This window comes from Mixophyes fleayi, chromosome 9 (assembly GCF_038048845.1).
Source record: "Mixophyes fleayi isolate aMixFle1 chromosome 9, aMixFle1.hap1, whole genome shotgun sequence".
NCBI lineage: Eukaryota > Metazoa > Chordata > Amphibia > Anura > Limnodynastidae > Mixophyes > Mixophyes fleayi.
Genome location: NC_134410.1, coordinates 72,659,936 through 72,680,064, shown reverse-complemented (window position 1 = coordinate 72,680,064; position 20,129 = coordinate 72,659,936). Strand labels below are relative to the sequence as shown.

Below are 20,129 nucleotides of genomic sequence, written 5' to 3'. Positions count from 1 at the left end.
TGGGATAAATACATATATTTTGTGGACATGGGAAGCCATTCAATCATAATAGTCACTAGACATCATATAAGTGAAATCTTTTGGAAGACGCAAATATAGTGTTTTGAAATGTATTTATAAACAAAGTACATTAATGGAATGAAACAAAATATTTTTTATATGGTGAATATTATGATTCACCATATAAATATTCTATATTTTTGATATATTGATATTAATATTTTTTTTAATTGTTTGTGGCCGGGTCCCTCTCACCTCCAACATGGTGTAGATTACTACTGTAGCATCGAAATGGTCAGTTCATGATATTGCTGTGCCAAATGGTTAAATCCCCAGCACTAAAGGATGAAAAATGTATTAAAGGGTATATTTATTCATTTAAATGTATTTATTTAATGTATGGGCGCTGTGGTGCCGATTGTTAACTGCCCCGGCGCTGGGACTTGTACGAAAGGAAGAAAGGAACTCCCATGCTAATTAAGTCTTTTTATCTCTGAGTGACGCACAACATATTTTATTAGTCTGAATGCATAGTAGGGGGTTGTTACCTTTCTATCATGTTTAGTTTTTCACCCTGTGTATTAAAACCTGTCTGACTAATGGAACAGCAAGTGATTTGGGAAATCACAGACTGATGTAAATTTTGTTACGTTTAAAATTGCGTTATCTCCAAGTCTAGAGCAGTGTTTCTCAATCCCAGTCCTCAGGACCCCTAACAGTGCATGTTTTCCAGGTGACAAGGGAAATAATTATACCACCCGTGGACATGTGAAGGTGCACAATTGGGATAAAGAGAGGTTATGGTGGCAAGGCAAGCCCAGACGGTCCCCAGCAGTATGACAGGGTGGCATAGGAGGTCCATCTTGTCACATTGTTATATATTTTTTAGTATTACACTATTTACAGAAACATATTTGAAGGTGGACTAAATGAGTGTTTTCTTCGGCACTATTGATTTTTTTTATCAATTGATTATACAAGGTCATAGGTAGGCGCTGGTGTATGTATATTTACTGTTTCTGTTAGAGGTTAGCAAACTATTTTCTTCAGCTGCTGCCTATTGTACAATTAAGTACTCTAAGTGCCCATTTTTTGTTTTTGTTTGTCTATTTATTACATGTATTTTGTTGTTACTGAGATGCACACAATTTAGCACACAAGTAATGTTTCTCTTGAAACTAAATGACACAACGGCATCCCCTTTCAATAGTCCCATTAGATTGTGAGAGTGAATGCCGTGTTTGGTCATCATTATCATCCGTCAATTACACCTGTCCTGGAGGGGTTACAAAACTTACATCTAAAAAGAAGCGTACTACAGCGTAGAACCGAACTTGAATCTCCCACATCTGCATGGGAATGCCCATACTGTACCTAGGCTATGGTTATCCGCCTCCTTCCCCCGCCATTCAAGTTGTAGGCAGTAGTAAGTGTCATATGTTGAATTGCATGCATTTGCATTCATTGGTGTAAAGTCTGTTTTTCAGCATGCACAAAACAATTTCACGCAAGAAATGGCAAAACTGAATCAGGCCCTAAATGTGTAACTTTTAGAATATCATAGAAAATGAGTGTAGGATTCTTGTATCAGTGTTGCAAATACATTCAAATTGTTAGCAATATTATATTTGTGTTTGTCTGTTTACAATATTATATTTGTATGTTTGCTTTACATATCTTAATGTCTATCAAAGTATCAATTTTATTCATTTAAATTCATACATTATTCAAATGTACAGCGCTGCGGAATTAGTGGCGCTATATAAATAAATGATGATGATGATGATGATGAAATGTATATTTTATATTTCTGTGTTTGCAGCCCGGAAACTGAAGAAGTTGGGGAACTTGAAAGCTCAGGAGGACTTGGAGGGATCTTCTGGACAGGGAGAGGGCAGAGAAATGACACCTAACATGCCTATCCCACAGCTTGAGGGGTATAGCTGCCAGCCCATCTTCCTGAATGTGCTAGAGGCCATAGAGCCTATGGTGGTGTGTGCCGGACATGACAACAACCAGCCAGACAGCTTTGCTTTGCTCCTTAGCAGCCTCAATGAGCTGGGTGAGAGGCAGCTGGTGCATGTGGTGAAGTGGGCAAAAGCATTACCAGGTAAGCATTAAAGGCTAAAGTTTTTGGAGGTTAGCAGAATCCACATCTTTGAGAACTTGAATTAAATTCAACCTGTTATCTTCACATAAAAGCACACTATTAATGTTTAGTCATAATTTTTACCAGAATCCCTTCGTCTACCAAACTAGTACAACCACATGGGTACATTCACTGACACTGACAGTTTTACCAACTGTGCAAGGGAGGAATTTTTGTAAGAACTTTGTTAGCGTACTGGAGGTCTAAGCTAAACTCCATAATGGACAATCATGAACAAAGGAAGAGACAATGGTACTTTGTGGGACCATGACAGCGCTGTAAATGTAATTAAAACTAGGTATTGTTTCTTATCAAATAAAATACAAAGTTCATATATGTTTTTACATGTGTATTCTATTACCCTGCTTATTTTAATTATCCTTTAAACACTGTGGCAATATTGTGAAATAATATTGAGGAGACACATTTATTCTTGTAGCCTGAGAAGGAACTTGCTACTATAGCTTTTGTGAGAGACAAGAAAAAAAGGCCCCTGATGTTCTTAAATAGTCAATTACAAAAATCCACGTTTACACTTGTCTGGGAGCACAGAAGCTCTATTGAGAAGCAGCATCAGTGCAAAATTTTTATTTATCATCTTCTGAATTGCAAATAATTCAAAAATATCTTAAAGTGCTGAACGGTGGAGACAGATGGGTTGGATGGCTGGAGTAATCCAGTTTGATGGGGTTTTTGTTAGTGTGAGCCTTTAGTTAGAGTCAAGAGATGTGGCCCTGTAACCAGAGCTGGATTAGGGCTCTGGGGGGCCCGGGGCACTTTAGAGAGGGGTGCCCGTAAGGTGTACTTTGGCTATAATTTTATACATATACACAGACAATACTGTGTGCACTACTGTTAGTTGCACGCAGCTCTGCCTTCACCAGTAGTACAGTGTGAAGCGGGACTTACCTCCCAACTGTCCTTGTAGTCGGACAAAATCCTGACTAAGCGGGACAGTTGCCCAGATTCGGGACTGCCCCAACAGGTTTAGGACAGTTGACAGACTGCCTGCTCTCTCCTACCTGTTCTTGTCACTTTCATCACCTGTGGCTGCTGGTGTCTTAAACTCAGTTGTTGCTTGTGTAGATCCTGGCATATTCGTGTAAATCTAAAACAGCCCTGGCATTAAATCAATAGCACCTACATTTAATAAAAAAAAAAACTATTTCCCTCCCCACAAAACAGCCCAGCAATAAATTAATAGCATTTACATGTAACAAATAAACCCATTTCACACAACCATTGCTGACAATTAATATTTCTTATTGACGTTTAATAAATTAGCTCTCCTTCTCCCATCAACTCACCCATCAACTCACCTTAAAAGAATTGGCCCCACTATTAAATTAAATATTACACCAACACCTGTAAAGTAAATTCATAGCACCCACCATTAAATAATTCGTCCTCAGCAAAACTACACCATTAAATTAATAGTCTCTCTCTCTCTCTCTCTCTCAGCAAAACTACACCATTAGATTCTCTTTCTCTCTCTCTCTCTCTCTCTCTCAGCAAAACTACATCATCTCTCTCTCTCTCAGCAAAACTACACCATTAATCTCTCTCTCTCTCTCTCTCTCTCTCTCTCTCTCACACACACACTTAAAAAGGCAACTTAGCAAATGTCCAACACCCAACCATCGCTACCTCCGCAAATGTTGTACTACAATAAAGATCGGATCACCTGTCATCTTTCTCCTGTTTGTGCGGCTGTCATCTGTAATTCCCCCTCACGTAGTCGCGCACCTCTCAGCAATAGAAACCCTCCCCCTCCAGACCGACAAATCCTTGGCAGCAGGCCAGGTGTACAGCAGCACCGCGGATGCTGTACATTTTAACATCGCTGACTTCTAGTTGTTGCACATGCGCAGCAGCTTCTCTCCTTCCAGCAGTCGACGGGGGGGCCTCAGAGAGAGGTTTGCCCGGGGCACGTGCCCCCCCTTAATCTGGCCCCAAGTGCTTGCAAATTTGTTGAGAAAATCAGGAATTATGCTAGATAATTGATATAGGAAAGGGTGGATCTGTGCATTTGCAACTGGTCACTTTTTGGCATTTGGGTGCATTAAAAATGTTGCATATAACTTTAATGTGTGCCTAAGAATTCCTGATATTGGGAGGGAATATAAGGAGCATGTGGGGAGTTAACACCAGTTTTTAACTACTTAGACAGTGGATTTATTTCTAAAGTGTCTAAAAGTATTTAAGATTGTCCCGCCATATGTTGGACAGAGTGCCCTCGTGTTCACATCTTTACCAGCATTATCTGCAATCAGCAAACAACTGTTTGTAGAGATTAATCCTTTTGATGAAGATCTGCACAGGCATAGAGCTCCTTGCGGAGATAGATGAGATGTCTAAGTTACAAATACCTGTAGAATCAGGTATTAGGAAAGAGGAAGCATATCTGTAATTTGCTAAATGTGAGAAAGTACCAGAGGGAGCTATATCTGGTAGCCTACGGAGACGTGACTATCCATACTAGTTAAAAGCCACTAACAGTGCTTATAAATTCCTATTTGTCTTCCCACTGGCAGACATCTTCAGTAGTCATTTTTGAATAGCAAACAGGCAACATTTGCCAACACTATACTACAGGAACAGAGAAGCCCTAGAAAAAAGTTTCAGACTGCATTACCCAAGGCTCCACTAAGGGAAAGGAGCAGTTCAGTAAAAAATTACAGATTCATTTGGAATGCTGCTTTCAAATAAAATCCAAAAACCTGTAAATGTGATAATTAAATAAGTAATTTTAATGTAAATCAGTTAAACAGCAACTTTCAATTTATTCACAAAGTTACAATAATTTTGATCATGAAAAGCATTTAAATTCAACTGAGAAACAAAATGGACCATTCATTTGTATACAAAGGTCCTTCACAGAAATTATGAGAAAGGAAATAGATGTATCCCAAAAATAATATTATTTTACTGATTCCGTAGTCAGTTTTGGGCACTACTTGATGCCAAGCTTTAGTCTGAAGATGTGTTAGAAGACGCTTTAGATCCAGAATAGTATTATTCTAGCAATTTATGCATTTAATTGGTTTGTGCAATTTAATGGCATTTCATGTTGTTTAAAGGTATTGTAAAAAGATTTATTTAGCATAATATCATATTAGTAGTATTGTGAACATTTTTAATAACATTGACGAACATGTGCCATAACACACATGTATCAATCATTTACTTCTATGCAATTAAGTACACATTAGTCAAATAAAATTGTGATTGAATTGAATTTAAATGAAAACCAAGCATTTAAAATATTGCTAAATAAACTGTTTTCACTTACATATGTTCTTGGCACTGCATGGGCTTTACAAATCAGGAGCCCATCCCTTTGAGGTACGGGACTTTAAATCCATGATATAAGCATACTTGCCTACTCCCTTGGAATATCTGGTAGACTCCCACCAGTATAGGCCACCCCCCTGGATACCGCTTCACTGCAAATAACATCATCATGACACCCACTGTGCTATGGTATAAAATGCGTTGTTGCACAGCACATGCAGAATCATGATGATGCAAATCACGCTAACATGCACTTGTCCTTTGGACGTTCCTTCCAGAATCTCCTAGAGATTAGGTCCAAAAATTAGGCAAGTATGGATATAATGACACATCTTTCAACTCTCTGAATCCTTAGACAGTGTCTCATTTATGACTATTGTAGACAACTGGTTACATCAACGTTGTGCTTTATATACCTTTAGGTTTCCGTAACCTTCATGTAAATGACCAAATGACAGTTATACAGTACTCCTGGATGGGCCTTATGATCTTCGCCATGGGATGGAGGTCGTTCAAAAATGTCAACTCTAGAATGCTGTACTTTGCTCCAGACTTGGTGTTTAATGAGTAAGTTCACAATGTGTGTGTACATTTACAAATAATATATAGAAAATATATCTTCATGAACAGTCTATTGCTATTGTTTACTGTTTTTTAAAATAAAATAAACACAAGATATTTCTTGTATCCTGCTTTATGTAAATCATTTACCACTCTAATCAGTTAGCTCAACTATATCATCCAACATCCTCTCTTCTAAAGCGGGCTTATTCTTAACTCTACACCATCTACTCAGGTGGATTACTCTAATAAACCTAGATCTATATAAGAAAGCTTAAAGCCCTATTCAAAGACTGTACCAGTGGCGGATCCAGGGGGGGGGGGGGCGATCGGGGCAATCGCTCCCCACTAGCACGGGCTTGCTGCCGACAGCTGTTTTAAACACAATCAGAGCAGCCGGGCAGCACACTGTCACTGCCGAGCGGACCTTTACATACTGTGCAGCTGTCGGCAGCCTTAGAAATCAGAAAGGGGGCGGGGCCTAGATCTGCCCCTGGACTGTACTAACATGACTATGACGTGCTGTACCCATGTAAGTAATGTAGACGTGCTTGTCTTTCATGGTTATAAACATCACTTGTTCTTTCTCTTATCATGCCTGAAATATACTAAGATACTTTTTAAATGTATCCCTATTTCCATAAACTGCCATCATTATTCACTAATTCATTGCATTGTTCTTCACATGCAGGGGCAGGTTGGGCTGGGGGGCATCTGCCGATTCCATAGTGGGCTACCTTGGGCTCAGTCACTGGGCCACCTGCATCTTTTTTCCGTTAAAATGTTCCTAATAGGCTGTGTGCAGGACATTATCAATGAACAACAACCATTATTTTCTTTGCTTTCCCTTCTGGTTTTCTGAACTTTTTGGATACTTGGACTCTGGATATATAAATCTACATTTACTTTAAAAACAAAACCAATAAACAAAGGTCTCTGAGAGCCATATTTTTAATTCATTGTAAGTATCAATTTGTAAGAATTTGTACTGCACTTTAGACCATTAGAGAAGATAGATATATATATATATATATATGTTAAATGTACTGCTACATAGGAATTTGCAACAGAAATGTTTTTGGGTCTGAGTAGGTTAACTAGCCATGTATGTTCAGTCCTTGTACCTTCTTTCTCTATATCAGGGGTATACAACCTTTTGGAGGCCAAGACTGCATTATGAGACTTTACTCATTTGAAGGGGCCGCAGTAAAGCATCCCTCCATCACCTCTGTAGTAACACATCTCTCAATCACCTCTGTAGTAACGCATTCCTCCATCACCTCTGTAGTACCATATTTTTCCCTTTCCCCCTATAGCAGCGTATGCTCTAAAACATTGTTAATTAAAAAACAATAATTGATTACAGAAGTATTCACACTTACCCAGTAGTTGAAGTGGAAATTTAGAAGTGGCGGTAATGAGAAAAAAATGTAATGGGAATGTAAGTGGATGGAATTTGATAGTATTACAATGAAGGTAGGATGAGAAGTGGCGGTATGGCGTATTACCTTATACCAGGCCACCTTGCTTGTTAGAATTAAAATATATATATGTGTGTGTGTGTATATATATATATATATATATATATATATATAGTGCAAACAGATGGCTCCTCACACACACAGCTCAACCCAGAACATTGCTCTGGATGACTCCAGGTGCTCCACTGTGTGTGTGTGTGTGTGTGTGTGTGTGTGTGTGTGTGTGTGTGTGTGTGTGTGTGTAGATTTAACCCTCTCTGCACCTTTCGGCTGTGGTTTCCCAGGAAAGCCACCACTCTTTCTTCTATTAGAAGGTGGAAAAATGTCCCAATTGCCAAAAGATAGATAGCTCGATCTATATACAGTGGTCAAAGTTGAAATTTAGAAGTGCAGTTATGGAAATTTGAAATAAAAGGTTGGGAGCCGCCTAGGTCCCCAGGAGCTTTTGGGTATTTCGATAGTGTAAAATTAATTTTAGATTCATTTTTACAGTATATAGCAGTGGTTCCCAAACTTTTGCAGTTAGCGGCACCTTTAGAGTCTCCATAATTTTTTCAAGGCACCCCTCCAAAATAATTACTGAGCAGACCTGTTTTAATAGTAGTTGGGTCAAAAAAATGTGATAAGTATTTCGGTCAGGACAGAAATACTTATTTAGTTGTATGCAAAAATGCCCCCTCTGCATCCAGACACACTGCCCCCTCTGCATCCAGGCACGCTGCCCCCTCTGCCCTCTCACACTGCCCTCTCTCATGCTATTCCCCTCCTCTGGCCTCTGTCACGCTGTCCCCCTCCTCTGCCCTCTGTCACACTGCCAGGTCTCACACTGTCCTCCTCCTCTGCCCTCTGTCACGCTGCCCCCCTCCTCTGGCCTGTGTCACGCTGCCCCCTCTCACGCTGTCCCCTCCTCTGCCCACTGTCATGCTGCCCCCTCTCACACTGTCCCCCTCCTCTGGCCTCTGTCACACTGCCCTCTCTCATGCTATTCCCCTCCTCTGCCCTCTGTCATGCTGTCCCCCTCCTCTGCCCTCTGTCATGCTGCCCCTTCTCACGCTGTCCCCCTCCTCTGGTCTCTGTCATGCTGTCCACCTCCTCTGCCCCCTCTCACGCTGTCCCCCTCCTCTGCCCTCTGTCACGCTGCCCCCTCCTCTGGCCTCTGTCCCCCTCCTCTGCCCCCTCTCACGCTGTCCCCCTCCTCTGGCCTCTGTCACGCTGCCCCCTCTCACGCTGTCCCCCTCCTCTGGCCTCTGTCACGCTGTCCCCCTCCTCTGCCCTCTGTCACACTGCCCCCTCTCACGCTGTCCTCCTCCTCTGGCCTCTGTCACGCTTCCCCCTCTCACACTGTCCCCCTCCTCTGCCCTCTGTCACGCTGCCCCCTCCTCTGGCCTCTGTCCCCCTCCTCTGCCCCCTCTCACGCTGTCCCCCTCCTCTGGCCTCTGTCACGCTGCCCCCTCTCACGCTGTCCCCCTCCTCTGGCCTCTGTCACGCTGTCCCCCTCCTCTGCCCTCTGTCACACTGCCCCCTCTCACGCTGTCCTCCTCCTCTGGCCTCTGTCACGCTTCCCCCTCTCACGCTGTCCCCCTCCTCTGCCCTCTGTCACGCTGCCCCCTCTCACGCTGTCCCCCTCCTCTGGCCTCTGTCACGCTGCCCCCTCTCATGCTGTACCCCTCCTCTGGCCTCTGTCACACTGTCCCCCATCTCTGCCCTCTGTTCCCCTCCTCTGCCCTTTGTCACGCTGTCCCCCTCCTCTGCCCTCTGTCACGCTGCCCCCTCCTCTGACCTCTGTCACGCTGTCCCCTCTCCTCTGGCCTCTGTCACACTCCCTCTCACTCTGTCCCCTCTGCCGCGACCAGCCAGAAAAATAACAAACAAAACATAAACTTACCAGTCCGTGCGGCGCCGGGACCCAGTATTCTCCCTCTCTCTCACACAACTTGTCACTATAGTGACAAGCTGCGTGAGAGAGGAGGATGCTGGGTCCCGGCGCTGCGCGGGTTGGTAAATTTATGTTTTGTTTTGTCTTTTTCTGGCTTTCACGCGGCACCCCTGTGACAACTCCGCGGCACCCCTAGGAGCCACGGCGCACACTTTGGGAACCACTGGTATATAGTATAATGTAAAACATATTAATAATGCAAGGCTACACGCACTGTGTTCCTTACCACTCCTGTTTTCCTTGTGACTGTTCAACTTTCTCTTTTCTGTTATCTGTCCACTCTGCCTGTGTGCTCCTATCATCATCCAAGGTAACTTCCTCTCTTTCTATCCCCACCTCCTCTCCTCTGTGCTTCACCCCCTGCTCCTCTCACACTTGTACTTACCCCCTAATTCTCTCACTATGTCCTTTACCCCCCAGCTCCCGATTATCTATACCTGTCCCTGCTCCTATATTTCCCTCTCATTAGTGAATCCTGGAATATATAATAAATGCTTTAGATTTTCCAATATTTTTTATATAAGTAGCCAGTGCGGGTAAGAGTGATATATGTGTGTGTGTTAGTGGGGGTGGGGGAATGTTGTTTTCTTTTAATCCAAAATGACATAAGACTAAATATAGGACATAATACTAATTATAGGGTCCTGACATCAGCTGAAAAAAAGACAAATGTTAAGCCACTTAAAAAGAAAAATAGCTATTTGCTTTTATTAGTATGTCACCTTACCTGTTCTTGCCATTTTCACAACCAGCGGCTGCTAGTGTCTTATGTTCAGGTGCTGCTTATCTGGATCCTGGAATGTTGGTGCCCTTGAAAGAAAACAGCATTTGAAATTTAGAAAACCTCCAGAGTTAAATCAATTATTCCCTATTAAATTAAATTAATACTTTTCAAAATTTTCACGCCCTATTGCCCCCAACCAGTCCCAAAATTAAATTGTATTCTCATTTAATAAATATATCTATTTCCTTTCTTTCAAATATCCCTAGTAATAAATTAATAACATTTACATTTAATAAATATACCTATTTTCCTCATCCATCCCCAATATGAAATAATTCATAATCACATTTAATAAATAGACCTCCTCCCCATACTTGGCTCCCACCCACAATCCATCGTTATTAATAGGCCACCTCTCATTACATTAAGACATACAGACTCCCCTTTCCTTATTACATTCAGATAAGCCCTCATTACGTTAAAACAACCCCCTATTCCTTCACTACATTAAGACAACATAGTTGCCTACTCTCCCAGAATGTCCGGGAAACTCCAGAATTTCTAGGAGTCCTCCCGGACTCCCGGGAGAGAAGGACAACTTCCCGGATCCCGGCAGCTCGGCAAGGTAAAATGAGGGGGCGGGGCTTAGTGACGCAATTCCTACATCATTGTGGCCCCAATTACGCGATTCTTCAAGCCCTGCCCCTACACGCCCACCTGCCCCTTGGACCTCCCGGAAAACTAATGCCAAGAGTTGGCAAGTATGTAAGACACTCCCCTTCCCTTATTACATTAATGCAAATCCCTCTCCATTCCCTTATTACATTAAGGAAATAACCCCCTCCCCCTAACCTTCCCTTACACCTTCTTTCTCCTGCTCTGTGCTGGAGAGTCTCTTGCAGCCTGCACCTGTCATGTGGTCATATCCCATGTGACTTGTTAGTCACATGCACACAAGAGGGCAGAGAGGAGGGAGGACAGACACAAAACACACGCAGGGAGGAGACAGTCACATACACACAATGCAGGTGCCACTTCAATAGGGTTTCTGGGATCCATCTCGGCTCCCTTGGGACTAGCTGTGGCTGGAGTGTAGAGGAAACTGGGAGGCCGGATGAATGTTTTGCTCATTGAGCTTGATCTAATCCCGTATACTGGATGTTAGGAGGAGGAATGCTGGATTGGACTCCGTACTGGAATAAATTACTAGAATCTGGACCTGATGGACTGGAACCTGGACATGGGAACAGGGGGGGACCTGAATCCAAGACCAGAGACTCAGTACCTCCAAGAACTCAGAGACTCAGACAAATAAAGTACCACAACTGGGATTGGGAAGACTCAGAACTCAGGTAGAGACTATACAGGGGGTGGCAACCTCTTGAACAGAATAAGCCTGGAGCTGGCCTGGGACAACTCAGAACCTGAGGTAGGTCTTGAACTGGAAGTCGGTACCCCGAGATACAGAGATGGCTCCAGAAAGTGGATGACTCAGAACAACAACTTACTACCCCAGATAGCCAGTTGGAGAGACAGGAATAGATTGATTAGAGGAGGATTCACATAGAGGATAACATCTGGAATCTGTACATTAAGGTGAATCCACACGAGGAATAAATACCCAAAGTATTTATTTCAGCAGGCAGAATAAAGCTGACTTCACAAAAAGGGTTAATGGTTTGCAGTTCATATAACAGCAACAGGATGAAGCTGAATTCACTCAAAGGGTTAATGGTAGAAATCCATAGAACAGCAAACAGGGTGAAGCTGAATTCACACGAAGGATTGATGGTTGAGAGCTGTATACAGCAGACAGGATAAAGCAGCAAACAAACAGCAACTGTGGACGTCTGAAACCAGGAACTAGGAAAGTGTTGCACTGGCAATTGCTGAGTGTAGGCGGAGACTCTTATAGTCTGCAGAGGAAGCCAATTGGGGGATGTAATCAGGTGTTCAGACTTAGCAGGATGTTTAGCAAATGTCTCACCCAAGATGGCAGTCTCCAGTACTGCAGTCAGAAGTCACGCTTGACCCAGGATAGAATGTTGCTTTCAACCAGGAGGGAGATGTATGGCGATATGGTACAGCCGAGTGGAGTAAACAGGACTAAGACCCCGATTTGTGACAGCAAGGAGGAGACAGACACACACACGCAGGGAGGAGAAAGACACAAACACACATAGTGTAAGAGAGGGAGGGGGGGACAGATCATACATCCACTGCTGCAAGTCTAATGCACACATGCTCTGCAGGGGTAGCAGAGCATGTGTGCAGCTTAAATGAAGTGGGGAGAAGAAGTGCCGGTATGCCATACTGGCACATACCGTCCCTCTTTGAGCACTGCCCTTACCCATAACTCTCTTATCTGTACTTGAAAAAAAACAGATGTGAGTATATTTGTGTAAGTGTTTACCAACTTTCCATGTTATGGACACTGCAGATTGAATGGGGAACAACAATTTTCAAATGATTCCACAGAATCTTGATAGGATTGAGGTCTTGCCTAGGACATTGTTTTTTTGCATTCCCCTACAATGTGTTGTTTTTTTCTAATCTCCCAAGTCATAGGTTTTCTGCAGACTGTAGCAGGCTTTCTTCCCTAGGTTTATCTATATCTTGTCTGATCATTTCACCCTCTATTTTGACAAGTGTACAAGACTCTGAAGCAGAGAGCATTATGCTTTCAGCACCATGCTTTACAGTAGGGTTAGTGTTTCAGGGATACTGCACAGTGTACCAAACAACTAAGTTCATTTTTGGTGTCACCAGGCCATATAATCTTCCTTTGATTGGTATGGGGGTCTGCCATATGCATCTGCCAAACTCTCGGTGAGATTTCATGTGAGTTTTCTTCAATAGTGGTTTTCTTTCTGCCACTCAACCATAATTGCAAATTTGTGAAGTGCTCAGGTTAAAGTTCTACTACATTAACGGTTTCTCTCATATCTGCCATGAAAGACAAACTGTCAGATTTGCTGTGACCTCCTAATACATGATTTTCTAGCATGGAAACTTGGTTTTGGATGGAGTCCTGATCTAGACAAATTCCCTGCTGAGCCATATCTTTATGATGGACGTGACAGTGCCGTTTTGTGATATTCAAATTTTTTTATATTTTCTTGCAGTATATCCTGCCCCAGATAGATGTTTCTCAATAACCTTTTCTATAAACTGTGGAACCTCTCACAGACTGGAGTATTTCTATAGAAATCAATTGAAACACTTTCATTGTAACCAAGTAGATGAAGCAATCACTTATATGACCTCTGATGGCAACTGATTGTCCCAGAGCTGCTTAACATTCATTTAATCAGTTACACAGATTCCAAGTATCATCATCATCATCACCATTTATTTATACAGCGCTACTGATTCCGCAGCGCTGTGCAAAGAACTCATTCACGTCAGTCCCTGCCACTTTGGAGCTTACACTCTAAATTCCTTAACATACACACACACACAGACAGAGAGAGAGAGAGACTAGGGTCAATTTTTTGATAGCAGCCAATCAACCTACTAGTATGTTTTTGGAGTGTGGGAGGAAACCGGAGCACCCAGAGGAAACCCACGCAAACACGGGGAGAACATACAAACTCCACACAGATAAGGTTGGGAATTGAACTCATGACCCCAGCGCTGTGAGGCAGACGTGCTAACCACTTAGCCACCGTACTGCCCTATGCCATACTTGCCCACTTTTAAGACCTCCCCTCCAAGTGATCCTGGAGGGGAGGTCACATGACAAGTGCATGAGGGGGCGATGCAATGAAATTCTGAAATTCACGGCATTGCATAGTGGGAGTGGCATTTGATGACGCAAATTGCATCATTAAGCTTCCAACGCAACCTAAATTGGGAACCTCCCGGAAATTCCAGGAGAGTAGGCAAGTATGAAATATACACATAGACAGGACATAGCCTATGCTGGCAATCACTTAAATTTAATGAGGTTTTCCACTCTCAATATAAATGTTACTAAATCCATAGCCAGTAATAGTACTTTGATTGTGACTCCCACACAAGTAGTGAAGGTGCCATGGGAGGGACGGCTACAAAACTATTATTATAGGGAAGCAATTTATTGAATTTGATATTTAATGTAGAAAACCCATTTAAACAATAAAAAGACAGTGGATGGTTAAGAACTACCTGACTCAAGAATTAGACAGCTATTTATAGATTGCACAGATATTAAATAACTGCCTGACAACAGGACCAGTCATCCATTTATAAAGGTTTGATATCATATTTAGAAGTCAGACAGGCACTTTTGGAAATCAGTATTTGAAGTCCATCCATATTGATATCTATATAAAACCAGAAACATTGATTTGAACCCGGTTCCACAAGAGGTAAAAGTTATGTGATGGTATGTAGGTTATGTGGCATGTTGACCTCAGAGATTTTAAAAAAATGGTTCTCAACTCTACCAGTAACCTCCTCCTCCCCTTTCCATGCCAGAATTCACTATTTCATGCTAGCATCAGTTCCAGATGCTACAGGGATATAATCAATTATCCCCTTTGGAACTGCAAAACATTTATTTTGCAAAACAGGAAGATTTAGCTATCTGACAAGAATTTGCAGATTCCCTGCATTTCCATGCAGATTTATTAGAGGCTGGGGTTGTCAACTCACAGAATGATAAAATGGACCGTACAGAATTATGAAGCCAGTTGATGATGGGGTTAGATAGGGGCATTTTGGCATCTATGCCGGGGCTATGCGTATTGAGACAGATGGGAATGATGGATTTGTGCCAATGAACTTAAAATAATAAGTATACTGTGGCATAGTGCATGAAAAGATTCTTACTCCCCTGTGTGGGGTGTGTTGGGACAAAGTGGTGCTCACATTTTTTCTTGAAAGACAAGAAAATAAGTAATTATAAAAAGCTGCGGTCAGCAAATGGACAACATTCAGAGCCTGTGGATTCACACCATCATCCACTTTATAACAAGCATATGAGCCTCTCTGTCTAACCTCTGCTGAGAAGACCTATAGTGTAATAAACATTCTCCTGCAAGTTTGTTGACAATTCTCTTGGACATTCTACATTTGGATAAGCCCTATACATTTTATGCTGGTTGTTCTTACTTCTCAGGCATCTGCTGCAAGGTCTGCCAAGTATCAGGAAATGTGTAGTTGGCAATAATTTAAAGTCAGTGCACTTAACTGCACTAGCTAGTTTTTTTAGACTATCCATTTACTTTGTAATATTGTTGTAGGAATAGCAATCAGAAAAATGTAACATGAGATGATTATTTATTGAAAATACAGCAACCAAGGTTTTTTTTTTTTAAGTTTATTTTAACACAGTAAATTTCTATTGAGTTGCTTGCTTGCGATATCAGACCTAAGTCAATTTGTACAAGTGTGTCAGTCCTTTCAATGGGTTAAATGACCACATGACTTAAAATATGCGTAGCTTAATATGAAAATAGCAACCAATAAAATTGGTACACATATATGTATATGTTTGGCATTATATTTATACTTCTTATGTAGCAGAGTACAAGTTATTGTTCACTGTTCTTACTAATTTTCTGAAAAATGACACTGCATTGTCCTTCATTGTGATTACTGGCAAGGAGTCTGCATTATTTAAAAAAAAACAAAAAAAAAACAGCAAAAACTCCCAACCCCTGATGCACACAATAGCCTGTTAAGCTAACATAGGAACATCTTTTAAAGTAGAGCTACGGGACAAAATCCGAGGAAGAATAGCAAAACATTCTATTAGGGGGCTATGAAATACAACTCATAAATATATACACTAGGGGGTAAATGTATGAACATGCGGGTTCTTCAACACCCGCGTGTTCGGCGCTGAACACGCAGGTGTTGAAGAACCCACATGTTCATACATTTACCCCTAGAGGAGTTATTTAGGCAAAGAGGAGCTTCATCATAGGTATCCGAAATAAATAACAATAACCATCATCTAACATGTAACAATAATCCTAGTGATGCCAACGAGGGATTCTTTTACATCTGTACTGTTGCTTTCTGCTGTTTGAAAAACTGGTGTGGCATGAAAGGATTTTCAAGTAGGCACCATCACTCACAGAAGACTCGTCTTTCATTATCCTTATCTGACTTTAAGGGCATTAGGCAGAGACTGGGGCAGGCTGCTGGGCTCCACTTCTTTGGGGCTGCTGTCTATCTGTCTTGAATTTTATTATTAGTGTTATCATTGTTTATTGTGAATATTCTGTGAATTCAGTTTTTGTTTAGCAAAGGGACAACTAGGAGGAACTGCAAATTCCATTTACCCAAACCTATCACAGGACAGTGAAATAAGAGTATTTATAAATAAATTGTCCCCTTTTGATATTCTATAGGTATCGTATGCACAAATCTCGCATGTACAGCCAGTGTATTCGAATGCGTCATCTCGCGCAAGAGTTTGGTTGGTTACAGATCACACCGGAGGAGTTCCTGTGTATGAAGGCTCTTCTTCTTTTCAGCATTAGTAAGTATTCCACTGTCAGACCGACACCTAGTGTAGCATAATTGACCAATAGAGTATCAATGTAGTTTAATATGCAAACACACTACATTGCTTTGCCCTATTGTTTTATCCCAGTTACAAAGAGATGCGGTTGCCTAGTAACAATAACCAGCATCTAGAGTCCAATCAGTAGCCACAGGCTCCTCCTCAATCCTGGCTTGTTGCTTAAGCAATGGCAGTCAGCGTCCCTGCTCTATTCACTGCATAGCCTTTCTATTCAGCACAGGTACAGGCTAATTACATCTATTTGAGTGCTTGATACATATTGGTGGTTCAAGCTTTATATACCTCTCCCTAACACCTGTGCTGGTTATAGCTCTGTTTTCCGCAGCGTGTTTTCCTGCAAATCCTGCTGTGAATTATATTCCCTGTGTTTGATCCGGACCGTTTACTCACCTGCATTTGTTTGCCGCCTACCCTTTGTGCCTAGACTGTTTTCTGAGTTTTCCCTAGTCTGCTGCCAGCCCTGACCTCAGTTAGATCCTACACTTTGTTTTGGATGCCAGCACGGACCCAAGCCTGTTTTCAGAATCCCGAGGTGAATCAGACAGCTCCCCCCAGACCATCAGTCTCATGCTGAGTAGCACTGGTGTTCTTCCTGAAATAGTGGGTGCTAGGGTAGAAGTGAAAAGTAACAAATATATTCAGTACTATTGTAGAACTAAAAGTCCCATTTAAGCTACAGCTTTAATTGATTGGGTTGGTGGGGGACAGGCTGGTTACTGACTTATTATTTTAGCAATAAAAAGTAAATATATGGCAGTCATCATCAACAAGTTGATCAACATATCAGATTGTGTTCTGTTAAAAAAATATTGTCTTTATTTCATGTGTTGTGTTCCCTTTTAATCAAATTAACAACAGAACTTTTATTGAAACTGACATTCAAGTGATTCACGTTTTCTCAGTGATGTTTGTACTGTACAGTTTAGCACCAATGGTTGTGTTTTTAACAGAAAACGCTCTTTGGTTGGGCAATAGATATTTTTACATGGTACAATAACATATTCTGTATATATACCACTCATCTTCAGTTCCTGTGGAAGGTCTGAAGGACCAGAAGTGCTTCGATGAGCTGCGGATGAACTACATTAAAGAGCTAGACCGTGTCATCTCCTGCAAGAGAAACAACCCAGCATCCAGCTCACGACGGTTTTTCCAACTCACTAAACTTTTGGATTCCGTACAGCCGGTGAGATAATAATTCTTGGAAATAGAAAAAGACACATTCATAATTTGTCAACTGTTATATTCATATTGTGCTTTATTTATCTTAAGAAGATGAAGGAAAGGAAAAACAAAAACTAGGAGTGATCGAGTATATGTGGGAAAAGCCATAGTATACTCAGATAAATGAGTAAAGAATGTACAGTGTCTCACCAAGTCATTGAAAACCAAATAGAGAGCTAAATAAACATTAACATTTATTATAAACATGACATTCAATGCACTGGTGCATAATTAATAGTGATCAAAATATAAATAAAGAATACAAGCTATGGTATATAAATAGTAGGGGATCAATCAACGCGTAGAAGTAATAAACTCCTTTAAAGTTGAATTTTTCAATAGAGCAGGACATTATTAAAATCAAACATGTCGCTTTAGAATTGTAGTTGAGTGTAAATATGTATTTATAGTTATTTTAATAGCATCAACTCTGAGGACAGCAGTGTCTAGTAGATGCTATTATATCCAATAATTGAAAGAGTCTGTTCTAACCAAGCAGTAGCAACCTACACAAATATTTGGGTAGTTTAAAGTTAGTTGATATAATTGTTTAAAAAAGGGTTTGCTAGATATTGTTTGTAGTATAATCAGTGTGTACAAGCCTGTTTGAAAAAGGTGAACCTAATTTGTTGCAGTATGCTTTACACAGCTTGAGGATCTATAGCAATATCTAGTCTGGAAGACAGCATCTGAGTGATATATGGGGGTCAGTTTCTGCAGAAAATAAGATCATCTCTTCTACTGTATAGCGGGTGCAGGGGTTGTGGTTTCATCGCAACGTGATGCACACGCTCCACCTCTAGTAACAATTAGGTTTAGTGGACTTCTTTCAGAAACTACCTGTCTTGTTTTTAAACACATTTGGCTTAACTATATGAAATTGGTCATTTTATATCTTTCTTAATTGGTTTGTTGTTTTGTACATTTTTCATCATTTGTGTACAGTTATCTTCTTGATTACTCCTGAAATAAGTGTTGTATAGGATTAATATAGTATATCTCCATTTCAAAATCTCTCTGAAGAGTGCTGGAAGTATAGCTGGCAGTCACACACAGGCTCACAGCTCTCAGCATGTCATAAGAATGCACAGGGAGAAGGAAGGAGAATTTTAGAGCAGACAATACTTAGAGGGGAGCTTCCAAAGCCTTTTTACTCATTACGCCATGTGCCATGTGATTTTGGATGCCATGTAGTCACTGATTGCTCTATCAGATAAGCTTTTTGATTATTTAATGTAAGCACACCATTCACTAAGGATGTTACTTAACACATTTCTGCACTATCTGTGCTCTCTTTTTGTCTATTTCATAATTATCAGGTGAATCACCTTGTTATTGGATCCTGGAGGCAACAGCATGCTCTTCTAAAGGATTTATGCTTTAAAAGTATAATTGTTACATTTTTCTATTTGTGTATAAATATGATTATATTTATGTCAAATTTAGACAACTTCTGACATTAGCCATAACATATATATGTACTGTAACTCATTTTCCCATATGTCCTATGTAATTCATTGCCCACAACCAGCACACGTACCTCAGTTCCTTATCCATGTAATTTAGTTATACCCCACCATTCCCTCACCTGTAATTCCTCTCTCCCCTATAGCCTTCTACTGTAACTCCCATCCCCATAATCCATTTTATATCCTGTAATAAATTCTCCCTCTCTACACTGAGTTTTATTTTCCCTCTTCCCCTGTAATTCAATCTCCTCCCGCGTATTCATTCCTTGTCCCCCAGTACTTCAATCTCTCACATTCTTACACTCCTCTAAATCATTCCTCCTTCTACTATAATTTACTCATCCGCTCCTGTTATTCATTTTCTATTTACCATGTTAATCATTTCTCACCCTGGTGACTCACATAGTAGGCCATTATTTTGCACAGTTTTGAAATCACTGTTATACCCTGCGCTAACTACAGAGAGTCTTTTAATTATGTTAAGTGGAAACATCCATGTCAAATAACTAATTTCTCAGAACTTGTGAGGCACTGTAGTAGGAAACTTTTTTTATATTTTCTTTATCTTAAATTTCAATTGAGATTGCTGAAATCTTGGAATCCTGTGTTTCAACAGACCTTTGCCACAGTAACAAGTATCCATTATCATGCACAATTCACAGATTCACAATGCAGCATTATGAGAACGCATTGCACATCTCATCTATGCTGTGTCCGTGGTACTGCTGGCAGCCAGTATCATGCTGACATTTGTCTTTACACATCTCTTCA

At 41.0% G+C, this 20,129-nt stretch overlaps 1 protein-coding gene across 3 annotated transcripts in view; it reads left to right on the top strand.

The window, feature by feature from the left end:
* The window catches only part of AR (androgen receptor), a 327,784-nt gene that overhangs the window by 297,766 nt on the left and 9,889 nt on the right, over positions 1-20,129 (top strand). For all 3 annotated transcript variants that reach the window (XM_075184540.1, XM_075184541.1, XM_075184539.1), the window contains 4 exons: positions 1,823-2,110; positions 5,866-6,010; positions 16,490-16,620; positions 17,694-17,851. In XM_075184540.1, the coding sequence (XP_075040641.1) occupies positions 1,823-2,110; positions 5,866-6,010; positions 16,490-16,620; positions 17,694-17,851 (722 nt within the window). The remainder of the gene's footprint in view (positions 1-1,822; positions 2,111-5,865; positions 6,011-16,489; positions 16,621-17,693; positions 17,852-20,129) is intronic.